A 13,101-nucleotide genomic window follows, 5' to 3' on the forward strand; every position below is an offset into this window, starting at 1 on the left:
TAAATGTAACTGAATGAATCAAAAGCAAATGTTTCTTTTATTTGTGGATAGAGCTTTGTTGTCAGTCAACTGAATGGTTCAAAGCCACCAGCACAGATAAAGAGCTTCTTGAAGCTCTCACAGACACAGCTAAAGAAAAAGTAATAAATGCGTTACAAAAAACATACAAAGAATCTCTGGGATGTTTTTTTAAGCAGGAGGTTGGCTGCAAAGACATCATTTTCAAGATTATGCGGATTGTGGTAAGAATGTATCTTAACTTTTTATAACATGACTAAATACTAAATATTTTTCCCACAATTAGTTTCTCATTAGTCTTCGCTGAATTATGTTCAGGTAATCATCAGTTTAATTACACACATTTGATTTGACTGTGCGTTTACATATTTGTTGCTGCAAAAAAACACGTATAATCATGGCCTTAGTTAGTTATTGGTAACTAATTTTGTGCTGAATAAGCATATTCTGTTGAACTTTAAAAGTGTTGAGGTCAAATACATGTTAAGAATAAGCGTAACAATGAGCTAGGTTTGATGACATGCAAAAAAAACCCTGCATGTTCTTTAGACAACAGTTAACTGACAAATATTGATGAGTCACCACATTTATATAGATAAAATGTACAATAAATTGTGTATCGAGAAAGATGAGGCAGCTGGTCACTTAGGATTAGTAACACTCATTAATTCACGCTCTTTTGCAAAAGTATCCAAAGTCCTTGGACACAAAAAACACACAATTAAATGTATTTTATTGGTATTTTATGTGGTAGACCAACACAGAACAGCAAATAACTGAAATGTCAAGATAAGAATACGTTGTTTTCAAAATACCTTTCAAATACAAGTTGGAATAGTGTGGTGTGCATAGACTCTGCTTCCTTGTAAACAACCTTTTTTCTGCATATACAACAGCAAGTCTTTTGTTGAAGCGTTGCATATCCAATGACTAAATGTTTGCTTTTTTTTTTTTTTTACAAAGTACAGTAGCTCAAGGTAACTCAGTCCTTCTAAGAGTCCTGGAAGACTATAAACATCAATTTTTTAAATTCAGTTTTGATCTAAACCATATTGTAACTATATTGTAGCTCTGGCTGTGTGCTTAGGGTCGTGTCCTGCTGAAAGGCGAACCGCCATCGTAGCTTCAAGCTCTTTGCAGCCTCTAATAGGTTTTCTTGCAATGCATTCACCCACAGCTAAAGAAAAGCATCCTTACAGTCAGATCTAAGTCAACTTCTGAAGGCAACTGTCTCCTTTATACAGGATTTTCTTTTCCTTTTTGTAGGTGTTTCAGAGTAAAGGGGCCCTTTTCCACTTCACATTATCAACAACTTTGTGTTGATCTGTCTCATAACAATACACTACAGTGCATATTTTTGCTTTTAATTTGACACAATTTGACACAGTTGTAAGGACATGAATATTTTTGCAGTGCACCTTAACTCAAGCGATCTCCCAGCAAGTTAGCTTGTTAAGTTTGTGGCTTTCTCATGCTAGCAATATCCAGATTTTGCTACCATTAGATGTGCGCATTGCTTAGACTGACTAGAAGCCCATACTTTCATGTGAAGTTCTGTACACTTGAAAATGAGATTTGTAATTTAACACTTTTCTAAATATAGTGTAGTTACTTGTTACACATTAGATCTTGGGCCTGATCTTGGGCTTGGAACACATTTCTTAGTCAGAGCTGGACATTGAGAGTAATTAAGAAAGGCATGGCAACAGCAAGAAGGAGTTTCAAAGTCTATAAATCCAATATTGTCAAGAGGCACCAACTTAAACAGATATATTTTCAAAAAGTTATGAAACATTAAGAGTGGTTTATTTCTTAAAAAAAGATGTGAAGGTCTTGTATTTCTTGGTTGTGTTCAGAAAAGGACTAATTTGCTGACATTTTGTTGATAGATCGCCTGGACCTAAATGTTTCTTTATTCAATACATCACAAATGCCAGCTTCAACCATGTCTCTGAAAATGTGTTTCTCTTTTTAGTACCAAGTTGTACAGACTGGCAAAGGAAACACAAGTGTTGATTACAGTTAATTCCAACCACACTGGAAGATTTCTGGGCATTGCAGGCTTAATTTTTCAACAAGGCCATTTGGAGGGGCTAGCAGCGCCCACTGTGGTTTTCTATTTTGTATTTTTCAAGCTTTCACTCTTTTTTTCTCACCTTTTATTATTGATTAAGAAGTATTACCTGAAATGTGTTTTAGTACAAATTGTCTCTTCTGAATCTGGCGTTGTTCTGTGCCAAACTGGACCCAAATAAATAAATTACAAAAAATTTAAAAAATAAAGGTTTCTAAATCCAAAAAGTCCCAATAGTCATGTTGTTGTCAGACATGATGCATAAAACATTATTTGAAGTGCTAGTGAAATAAATAGAATGGAGCAGTTTGCAACAAACTGCACCTCTAGCTGCCTTACAATTACAGCAGTTTCAATAACTCCATCTAAAGATGCTTTGACCTTTTTCATTTGCTTATCAATAAGGTTTGGATTTATTTGGGTTAAGAGAAAGTCACTATAATGACGAGTAAAGGTTAAGCTACCCAAAAATCTAACTTGAAGTCATTGATGGCTTATATAACTTATCCCTCAAATGTAAGTGTTGTCTTTAATGTGTGTTCCCCTGGCTGTGGTCACAAATTATTGGCCTGGAAAGCATGAAGTGAGCATGAGTAGGGATGGAATGTTACAACAAAGTAATAATGATGGAAAACAATTCAAGTACAACACAATTGGCAATAAAATTACGATAAAAAAAATAAATGGCAAGTTTCACATTCACGCTTCATTCATGCAACATTTCCTTAGCACTTCAATGTTTTGAGAGCAATCATCACTTTAATGGCATGACACTCATATCATCATATGCTATAATTTCAACATTTTTCAAAATGATCTCAAGGTTATTACTTATCAACTCCTTTGAGTACTATAAAGTTATAACATTTCAATCAATTTGGGCATAAATATTGTATATAACAAGTGCCTGTGATCCTTGATAACCCACCTTGAATAACATTTGGAATATGGCATGCCTGCTGGAACTGCTTAAAATTATTTGGAAATTACTGAGCAACTCAAGAAACAAGTATGAATTCAGCATTTGACATGAACATTTTAGGCTAGGAACTGATATTTAATGGCTATGATCACTTGCCTTCAGTCATTATAAGAGGTCCCATTAAGTGCATGAACTCTTTCACATTTTGTGGGCTTTACAATAGAAAGACAACTTACTGGTACCACATTTTGTAGAAAAGCGATGTTCAATTTCTACTACAGGACACAGAAAGCCATTTGAATGAATGTAACATTTGTTTGGTTCATTTGTTTGTTTCTTGAAAAAAGTAACAGTTTAAAATATGTTTGACAGAGTTGGACAGTACTGTCCTGACGAATGCAAAAAAAAAAAAAGAAGAAACATTATTGCATTAAATATAGTTAAATTTCTACAGTTAAATTTGTACATCACAATGAAGGTCAGAATTATTACCCAGCATTTATTTTGATATGTTTACACATTTATTTTGAGTCAGTATTTTCAAGTACATATTTAATGTCTTTGCCACTGTACTAAATCCTAGACATACGTTGTCGTGTTTTGATTTATGTAATTTATTCTACATTAAGGTAACAATATGTATATAGTAAATAAATTGTTCTGATTACAAAAAAGTCCATGACAGCACCCATGTGAACTGGACAAGTCTAGCAAAATGAGGAGACTTCTTTAAGATTTACCATTTTACATTTTAAGTTAAAGAACAAAAAATGTGCTGTCACTCGACAAAAGAACAAACAAGTTTAACATTTTTTTTTATATTTGTGATTTACAGTCTTGAAAAATCACCGGCTTTCAGCAATTCTTTATTTATTGGTAAATTACTATGTTTTGTAATGAAAACATTACAAAATGTTTCATTACAAAAAATGAAAAGCTTTTGTAATGCATTGGTACTCTAAAAAGTAAAGGGTTAAAATATATCAAAGATTGCAGATTGCATAAAATGCACTAACAAGACAAGTTTTAGAAAGAAAGTAACATGAGGCGTAATTTGTTAGAAAACAAATCAATTAACTTTTCAGTAAAACGTTTTCCAACCCTAGTTTGACTACTAAAGTTGTTTTTATGAATCTGTAACCTTTATTACAAAATGTACTTCTTTCAAAACGATAAACAGAACTTCTATGTATTCAGATCTTTACTTGACATCATCAGTCTGTAACATTTTTCTGGCCTGGTTTATAGAAAACACGGGCGTGACTCACCTCTGGTGTTGCTGGAGAGACGTTTGCGTTGGCTGGTAGATGTGTTGTGTGGTAGCAGGGTGTTTTGCTGGTGATTGCTGTCCAATGGGCTCGTGGCAATAATGTTGTCCTTGTATTTGTTCATCAGGGCCAACTTGGTGTTGTCATTCACTGCAAACAAGTGGAAGGTAACTATAAACACTTCAAAATGGTGGCTTTGACATTTTTAAATGCCAGTTGTAGGGAGAGAAAAAGAAAAAAAATCAGTAATGCTACAAAAAAATGCATCCAGCTGTTTACTGAGTGAAAAGTCAACGAGTCTAAATTGAAGTGTGAGAAAAGCTGGCATGAAATTAAAACTAATTAGAAAAACTGTTGAAGCATATGTAAGACTCGGAGGAGGAAATTATACATTTCTGTAAATATTCAGACAAAGGCTTCAGCAAAAAGACTAAGTTGGTGATTTTGTAGAATTATATAGCAATAATTGCATGTTAAACTGATTGTTTCATTCCAACTAAGAGAATCCTTTGCTCACACACTCAATGATTCTTCATTAAAAGTTATTTATGATACACAAGATCTGTATATGTTACCAAAGGAGATGCAAATGTTTTTGTGCTTATGATGAAAAATGAAACAGATAAAAATACTGCCTCCAGCTGCGTAACAATGAGCCTTAGACAAAAATAATGAAGAATAATTGCTGGTGACAAACACCACTAAATATATTCATATCATTTTTCTTTACTTGTTCATGAAGGCATAAAATGATAACTATTCTAATGCCAAGGGTCATGGCCATTTTCCAGATAGGTCCATGTGTTTGTTTATTCAGTAGGAATTCAAATGTCATTTTCTCAGTGACCTCTACAGTTTTCATATGTATAAACATTCTGAACTTAGCCAGCGGCTGGTACTGTCTCTTTCTCCAGTTTCACGCGTTACCCATCTGAAATGCATAATGCAAAGGATTACTTTGCTTCCATTAGCTGCAGGGCTGGACTATTTGGATCTTAGAGGAGCAGTGTGTGTGAGCACTTTCACCGTAACTGATCACTTAATGAGTCCAGCTAGTAAATTTGAAGCTTATTTCAATTCACAGCATATACCTGCCGTGGAATGGCTTACCGGAGTTGGGTTGATGGAGAAAAATAAACGCTCTGAAATGGATTCACCAGCTTGCAAAGAGGTCTCCTGAATATTTCCAATTTAAAAGGATTGTTTATGAGGAAAACAAAACAAGCGTTTTCACGACTCAAAGCCAAATGACGAGCTGCATGGAAGACAGAAGCTGCATACTTTTGCACGACTGACATTTCACCAATTACTGTTGACCTGTGAAACAAAATAAACCTTTTTGTTAAAGAAGAAATCTGATCAAATTAATTGTTATTAAAAGTGCAAGATAGTTATTCTGATTAAACAAAAAATGTGACATTTTTCTGAATTAAAAGACATGTTTCCCTAATTAAAGTGAATGTTTGTGGCATCAAATTTGTTTATTTTTGTGTTAGTAATGATCCAACAAATGCACATTTGCATGTGAAAGACTTTTTTTTATCCTTGGGCATTAATACTGTAATAATATAACACTGCAGCACTATTTCCTTTAAATAATAAATTGAATTGTTCTTGTCTGTGTGCATACACAAAAAACCTTGCCTGTACTGTACCTCTTACCCAAAAAACAAAAATAAAACACATGGGGTTGGAATTTTCAGAGATAAAAATTGACATGTTAGTGGACTCACTTACTCACTCATGAAGAAAACTGAACTGAACAAAACAAATTAAAATCCCCAGCAGGAATGACAATGTGGTGAGGGGTTAGGGAAAGCTATATTATTTCACAAAGGACTTATTTTTGAAGGGGAAAAAGTTCTCAATTGAGGAGGAATAAAGTTTAAACAATTGGGTCAGTTTGTTGCTATCAAGCTTTCTTTGAGAAGCTACAGTTGAGCTAACAGTCTCACAAAAAGAGAATAAAAGTTACAAGGACACTATTGAACGCTGCATGAGTGAAGCTGACATCAAGAGATATCAGGGCATCAAATGAAACATGACTATGGTTGAGAAGTTATTGTCTAGCTTTTAGAAAAAAATTAAGGTACAAAAATCTCTGCGGTAAGAACTTTTCACTAAATGTTCATTCTGATTCTGCCTAGTATTTTTTTTTCTGTTTAGTAGTTGAATATTTTGTGCTCTGATCAGTTGTTTGCAGTCACACTCTGGTTGGTTTATTGGTCACGGGGATGGCGAATTGTCCCTACATCGTTGGTTTTCGGTTGGTCTTTCAGATCACAGCTGCCAGGCTAATCTACTGTTTTCACACTGAGGAGCCAAACTGCAGCATAAGCGTTGTTTTGGAGTTGGAGTGGTTAAAAGTCACTTGTACTGTTGTATTATGTGGGAGGATAGCTGTAAGGCTTGTTTTTATCCCGCTTCTCCGAAAATGGGTTTACAGTCTGAGTCATGGTTCATCACTTCGGTATAGGGTCAAACAATAATACAGAGATCAGGAACCTAATTTTAGATATCACAATTTACACCAACTACTGAGAAAATATACAGTGACATGATTTTGAGGTCATATCACTGAGCCCTTGGTCTTAGTTGGGTAAAAAATACTCTTAAAATATTTACTTTTTTTTTTCAAAAGAAAATGCTACTTTGTTTTACCATATAACTTTGCTACTCTAAAAAAAACAAAATAATAAAACCAGGATAAATAAAACAAAACTAAAGCACTCTTCAAAGATAAGTGGAACTCAGTAAAGGGATAATTTACTGTGTGTTTGTGTCTGTTAGTGCAAGAATCACCTCTGAAAATTGCAAAAGAAAAGCAATCAGGACCATCAATGCCAACACAAAGACTGTGGAAGGCAACTTTTAAAGGCTTAACAAAAAGCTTATTGTCCTGATAGTACAGTACAATGTATTTTGGGGAGTTATTTAGAAATAGTCATGCATGTCATAGCGAACAAAATACAGCATTGTTCTCTGTTTTTTTGTCTTCAGTTTCAGATTTGCTGGCTTAATGTATGATCATCTGCTAGAGTGAAATTGTGCTTTTTTTCAGCTAATCTTTTATGATAAACTTGTACAAAAGAGTCACATTTTTGGAAAAAACTTCCATATTGATTTATGTAATCAAAATGGAAGTCTTGCGTCACATATAAAAAAGGTTTGAATATTTCAGAAAATTACAGAACACTTTGAAGAACATCAAGATGTTTGTTTTACATCTGATTTATGTTACAAAATGTTTCAGAAGAACTAAAACCTTTTTCCATGCTTATCCCATCTGTTCTGTCTTTTCTGCTCTGGTTGTTTCTGCAGTCTACTAACCCGGTGTGAGGTCCATATTATTCTTGTCATTGCAGCCCTGAAGGGAGTCCAAGGTACGGGTGACTTGACTGGCAAATTCCTCCCCGCCGTTCATGCACTCTCGTTGCAAATGGTGACGCAGGTCTGTAATGTCATACTCGTACCTGCAGATGAGACTGAATTCAGTTACCGCTCTAATATATTGACCTAATTTTAGATTTCCAAAGTCACATGTCTCTAGAATCTTTTCTAGATTCTAAAATAAGTCCCTCATAGTCCTATCTGAACCTGCTCTGCATGTACCCGTCCAAAATCGGTGTCTCCCGGATGCTGAGGGTGCCACCAGAGTTTGGCCCCTGACCCCTGGAGTTCCTTAGACTTTCCCGTGCTTGGCCTCCCATCAGCACTGATGGGATGTAGTGTATCTCATTAGCCGCCTCAGCGCTGGCACTCTTTTGGGGCTGAGGGATGCGGCGTCTCTTACACCAGCGCCTGCGGGTGTACAGGATCAGGACGAGGCACAGGACGGACAGCAGAAGGGCGATCATCCCACCCTGATGGGAGGAAAGGGGAGAGTTTGGAGCACGGACAGAAAACCAGGGGAGGGGAGAAGAAAACAGTGGGAACATAGTCAGAAAATCCAGCCAAGGCAAAAATAGATCAAAGTCAAACTCAGAGAACTGAAGCCACGGTTTACTAAAAGATTCCAGCTACAATTTAATGAATAAAGAAAAAAATGTTTTAGGGCTGCACAATGGCGCAGTTGGTAGCACTGTTGCCTTGCAGCAAGAAGGTCCTGGGTTCGATTCCCGGCTGGGGTCTTTCTGCATGGAGTTTGCATGTTCTCCCTGTGCATGCGTGGATTTTCTCCGGGTTCTCTGGCTTCCTCCCACAGGAACATGACTGTCAGGTTAATTGGTCTCTCTAAATTCTCCCTAGGTGTGAATGTGTGTCTGTTATTGCTGCTGATCTGATCCAAATAGTAAACTCATCGCTCTCATCAGGCGTTTTCCCCCAGGCTTTGAAAACAGCAGTAATCAAACCACTTATAAAAAAGAACAATCTGGACAAATCACTAATGCAGAATTACAGGCCGATCTCCAACCTCCCATTCATCAGCAAAGTTATTGAAAAAGCTGTGTGTAAACAATTAACTAGCTTCCTAACTATAACCAACCACTTTGACTCCTTCCAGTCTGGTTTTCGTGCTCACCACAGCACAGAGACCGCCCTCGTAAAAGTGTTTAATGACATCCATATAAATGCGGACTGTGGCAGAACCACAGTGCTAGTTCTGTTGGACCTCAGTGGAGCTTTTGACACTGTTGACCATGACATATTACTGAATCGACTGGAGAGTTGGGTCGGACTCTCCGGTCCAGTGCTAAACTGGTTTGAATCCTACATAAAGAACAGGGATTTCTTTGTTTCAATTGAAAACTTTTCATCAAAGAGGTCAAAGGTCACATGTGGGGTACCCCAAAGTTCAATCCTAGGACCCCTTTTATTCAATATTTATATGCTCCCAATAGCTCAGGTTATAACAGGAAATAATATTAGCTACCATAACTATGCAGATGACAGAAACAAAACTGAAGTTATTATTTTTGGACCTAAAGAGGAACGATCAGAGTCAATGCACAGCTTCAGTTATTACAACTGAAAACCAGCGATCAGGCCCGAAACCTGGGAGTAGTAATGGACTCTGACCTGAACCTCCAGAGCCACATAAAGACAGTCACAAAGTCGGCCTTCTATCACCTGAAGAACATTTCCAGGATTAAAGGACTAATGTCTCAGCCAGATCTAGAGAAACTCATCCATGCATTCATCTTCAGTCGTATTGATTATTGCAACAGCGTCTTCACAGGTCTGTCCAACAAATAAATCAAACAGCTGCAGCTGATCCAGAATGCTGCTGCTCACGTTCTCACTACAACCAGGAAGATAGAGCACATAACACCAGTTTTAAAGTCCCTCCACTGGCTCCCTGTAGCTCAAAGAATAGACTTTAAAATACTGTTGTTAGTTTATAAATCACTGAACGGCTTAGCACCACAATACATTAAAGATCTGCTGTTGTTGTATCAACCTTCCAGACCTCTCAGGTCTTCTGGTTCTGGTCTGCTCTGCATCCCCAGAACCAGAACCAAATGAGGAGAAGCAGCTTTCAGCATCTATGCACCACAGATTTGGAACAAACTTCCAGAAAACTGTAAAACACCTGAAACACTGACTTCTTTTAAATCTCAACTGAAAACCCACCTGTTTAGAATTGTATTTGAAATGTAATCAATTACAAATTTATTGATGTAACTTGACTTAATGATTGATTCTATATTGCATTGTGATTCTGTGTTTGTAATGATGTAAAGCACTTTGAAATGTCTTGCTGCTGAAATGTGCTATACAAATAAAATTTGATTGATTGATTGATTGGATGGTTGTTTGTCCTGTATGTCTTTGTGCCGCCCTGCGGCAGACTGGTCACCTGTCCAGGGTGTACCCCGCCTCTTGCCTGGAACGTAGCTGGAGATAGGCACCAGCAACCCTCCCGACCCCATTAGGGACAAAGGGTGAACAAAAAATGGATGGATGGATGGATAAAATGTTTTACCAGATCATAGTTAAGATTCTTAGTATTCTACTTTTAAACACAGACACTACTGTCCTGAGCCGTATGCAACGAAATTTCGTTCTGTATACACCCTGTGCATGCAAAATGACAATAAAGTCAGTCTAAGTCTAAGTCTACAGAACATAACTTTTGAAATGATTTCTACCAAAACAGGAACAAGTGAAAGGTTTCAGCAGCCAAAAATTCATTGACCAATTACCTCAATAATAAACCAGCACCTTCAGCCTTAAAAGCAACAGTGTCACAAGTTGGGAAAGGGTAGATCATCATAATCATGCTTATGTTTGTCAGCTTGACACCAGGGGTAGATTCATGAACAAATGACTCATAAAGAGATGTTACTACAACAGCAACAATGTGCAATATCAAACTAAGTTTTTTTTATTAGCTCTTTTTTCCTAACACCAACAAAATCAATACGATTGAAACTAATTGTAATTTTGAATAAAAGGAAAGACTTATTAAAACAAATTTCCACTACAGTTCCTCAGACACTTCAAGGATGCAGAAGATAATTATTTCAACAATCCTACAATCAATTGACTTTAATCCTTATGAAAATGTTTTACAAGCTGAATTATCCAGGAATCATACCATCCATACAATCCAATTAAAAAGCAAGAGAAGTTAAAAGTTAACAGGAGAGGGAGAATGTTTAGTTGTTGGCTGCCTTATCTCAGCTGACGCTCTCCTTTACAAAGGTATCGTAGATAGACAGAATGTAGTTTCTATGAAGAAAGCAAAATACAAAAGGGAAAACAAAGTTACTAGTTGACATAACAGAAAATAATGTAAACTTGAGACTTGACTTAATTATTCTATTGTCTATGGCTTATCCTTGCAGGATCATGGGTATGCATATTCCAGCGGTCATTTGAGCGAGAGAGGGGAGTACATGCAATCAATCATATAGCAATGCAGAGACAAGTATATGTGTGAATGTATTTTTGTTTGTTTTGTTTTTGTCCTAAGGGTTTTTTAGAAAGATCAATTAACCTAGCCATCATAATTTTGGACTATAGGATGAAGCTGTCATACCCAGAAAGAATTTACAAATGCACAGGGAGAATCTGCAAAAGTCCATGCAGAAAGACCAGAGGCTGGAATTTGAATCCTGGGCCTTATTTTTACAAAGCAACAGTGCTGCCAACTGTGGAAATATGAACGTCATCTGCGATGGTATATATTATCTCATTCCATATATGTAGCGTAGAGAGGACGGATAGCAAATGATTGGGTCAGGTCACAGGAGCCCTTCCATTTCGATTTTTTTCTCTCTGACTTAATGGCTTGTGAGACACTCCACGGGGTAAGGGGATATGGCGACATCTACACCCACAGAGGGCTGAGAGATGGTACAAGATGGACAGATGAAGGGCGATGAGCTTGCCCCGAGGACAGGCTAGTAGAGAGGACAGAAACTGAATCAGACAGAAACTGAGGAGGGAGTGAGGCAGCAGCAGGAAAGAGTAAAAGAGAGCTCTGAAACGGCGAGTCTAGAGTCAAAAAAATCCTGTCAAGAAGCAGGATATGGATCAAAGTCAAGACAGGTCAAAAGCAACGCCTTTGGAAACACAGGAGAATACAAGAACAATTGTCAGCTTGATAATGTCTTTGCTGGATATAGGGAAGACGGTTCGTCAAATGCATTGACCTATTCTGTTTCTAATGCCATTATTTGCATGTTTAAGGTTATTTAAATGATGATGTGGAGTAGAAACATGAAGCATGGGAGTAAAGGTATGTCTTAAGGGCATAACATTACCTGTTCAGCATGTGCAGTTTACCTCTTATGCATGCCTAATTTGATGCTAGCAGCAGGGCAACTAAATGAATAAAAATGAGATACATTGTGCAATTTGGAAAATGTCAAACAGAGTTATGAAAATGTCAAGGTGACAGTATGGAGAATCAGACAGCAGCAATTTGCCACTGGAGACTGATGTATTTTTAAAGAAGGGAATGAATCCCTTACCGCAGAAATGCCGAAATTATCGAGCAAACAAACCACATGAGTTCTCTCTTTGGCTAAATGCTAAAACTTCTGACTTTTAGGCTGGGCTATTGCAATGTCTTAATTTGTGCATAACATTCTCTGAAAAGCCCCCCACTGATCATACACGCAGTGCAGGCTCTGGAGAAAAACTAGAAGGAGCCACATGTCTCTGACTTGTGTTTTTTTGCTTGTTTAATTTACTTTTTTTTTTTATTGTTATTGCAAGTTACATAAGACACAGAAAGTAAAACTTGGTTCAACTATCTCTCAGCGACTATTTCTTCATAAATATGTGTCCGAATTGCTGTCACCGACTCTGTATTTCTTAGCAAAAAGAAATGAATTAACATGCATAAGAAAATTATCTAATACCACTTTTTCATTATTTCAGAAAGCAACAGAAAAAATTAAGCAAACCATTACAAGCCTGATTAAAAAAAAGAGTAATAGCATGATCAGAAAATGATAACCAGGATTAAGTGAAACTAATTTATAAGGAATTAAATTAAAAAGTTACCAAATCAGATAATTAAAGGGGGTATTATGTGAGATGTACTTTTTTTAAGCTTTGTATCATGTTATTATGTTGGTCCCTCATCAAAATCATACCTGAAGTGTGGCTTTGCTTCTTTTATGCATTTTTGGGATTTCTTGAATAAACCCATGGCAAATATTTGGGGGAGGAGGAGGCCAAAAGTGCTGCAACAACTGAAGGTAACAGTTACCTGATTGGCACTATGTGTCTGGAAAATACATACTGCCCCTTTAAAAGAAAATTATGGAATATGATCATGCAAAATTGGGTTTTAATCAATAATATCCATAAGAGATCATTTTGCCCAAACATATTAAATGCTAAGCTTGAATAAATATGAA

The 13,101-nt window shown here is 36.6% G+C and overlaps 1 protein-coding gene across 6 annotated transcripts in view; it reads right to left on the reverse strand.

Moving 5' to 3' along the window:
* The window catches only part of astn1 (astrotactin 1), a 342,853-nt gene that overhangs the window by 252,248 nt on the left and 77,504 nt on the right, over positions 1–13,101 (reverse strand). For all 6 annotated transcript variants that reach the window (XM_023335801.1, XM_014476012.2, XM_023335800.1 and 3 more), the window contains exons 3-5: positions 7,895–8,145; positions 7,613–7,755; positions 4,283–4,432 (exon numbers count right to left, since the gene is read on the reverse strand). In XM_023335801.1, the coding sequence (XP_023191569.1) occupies positions 4,283–4,432; positions 7,613–7,755; positions 7,895–8,145 (544 nt within the window). The remainder of the gene's footprint in view (positions 1–4,282; positions 4,433–7,612; positions 7,756–7,894; positions 8,146–13,101) is intronic.

Source organism: Xiphophorus maculatus, chromosome 6 (assembly GCF_002775205.1).
Source record: "Xiphophorus maculatus strain JP 163 A chromosome 6, X_maculatus-5.0-male, whole genome shotgun sequence".
Classification (NCBI taxonomy): Eukaryota; Metazoa; Chordata; class Actinopteri; order Cyprinodontiformes; family Poeciliidae; genus Xiphophorus; species Xiphophorus maculatus.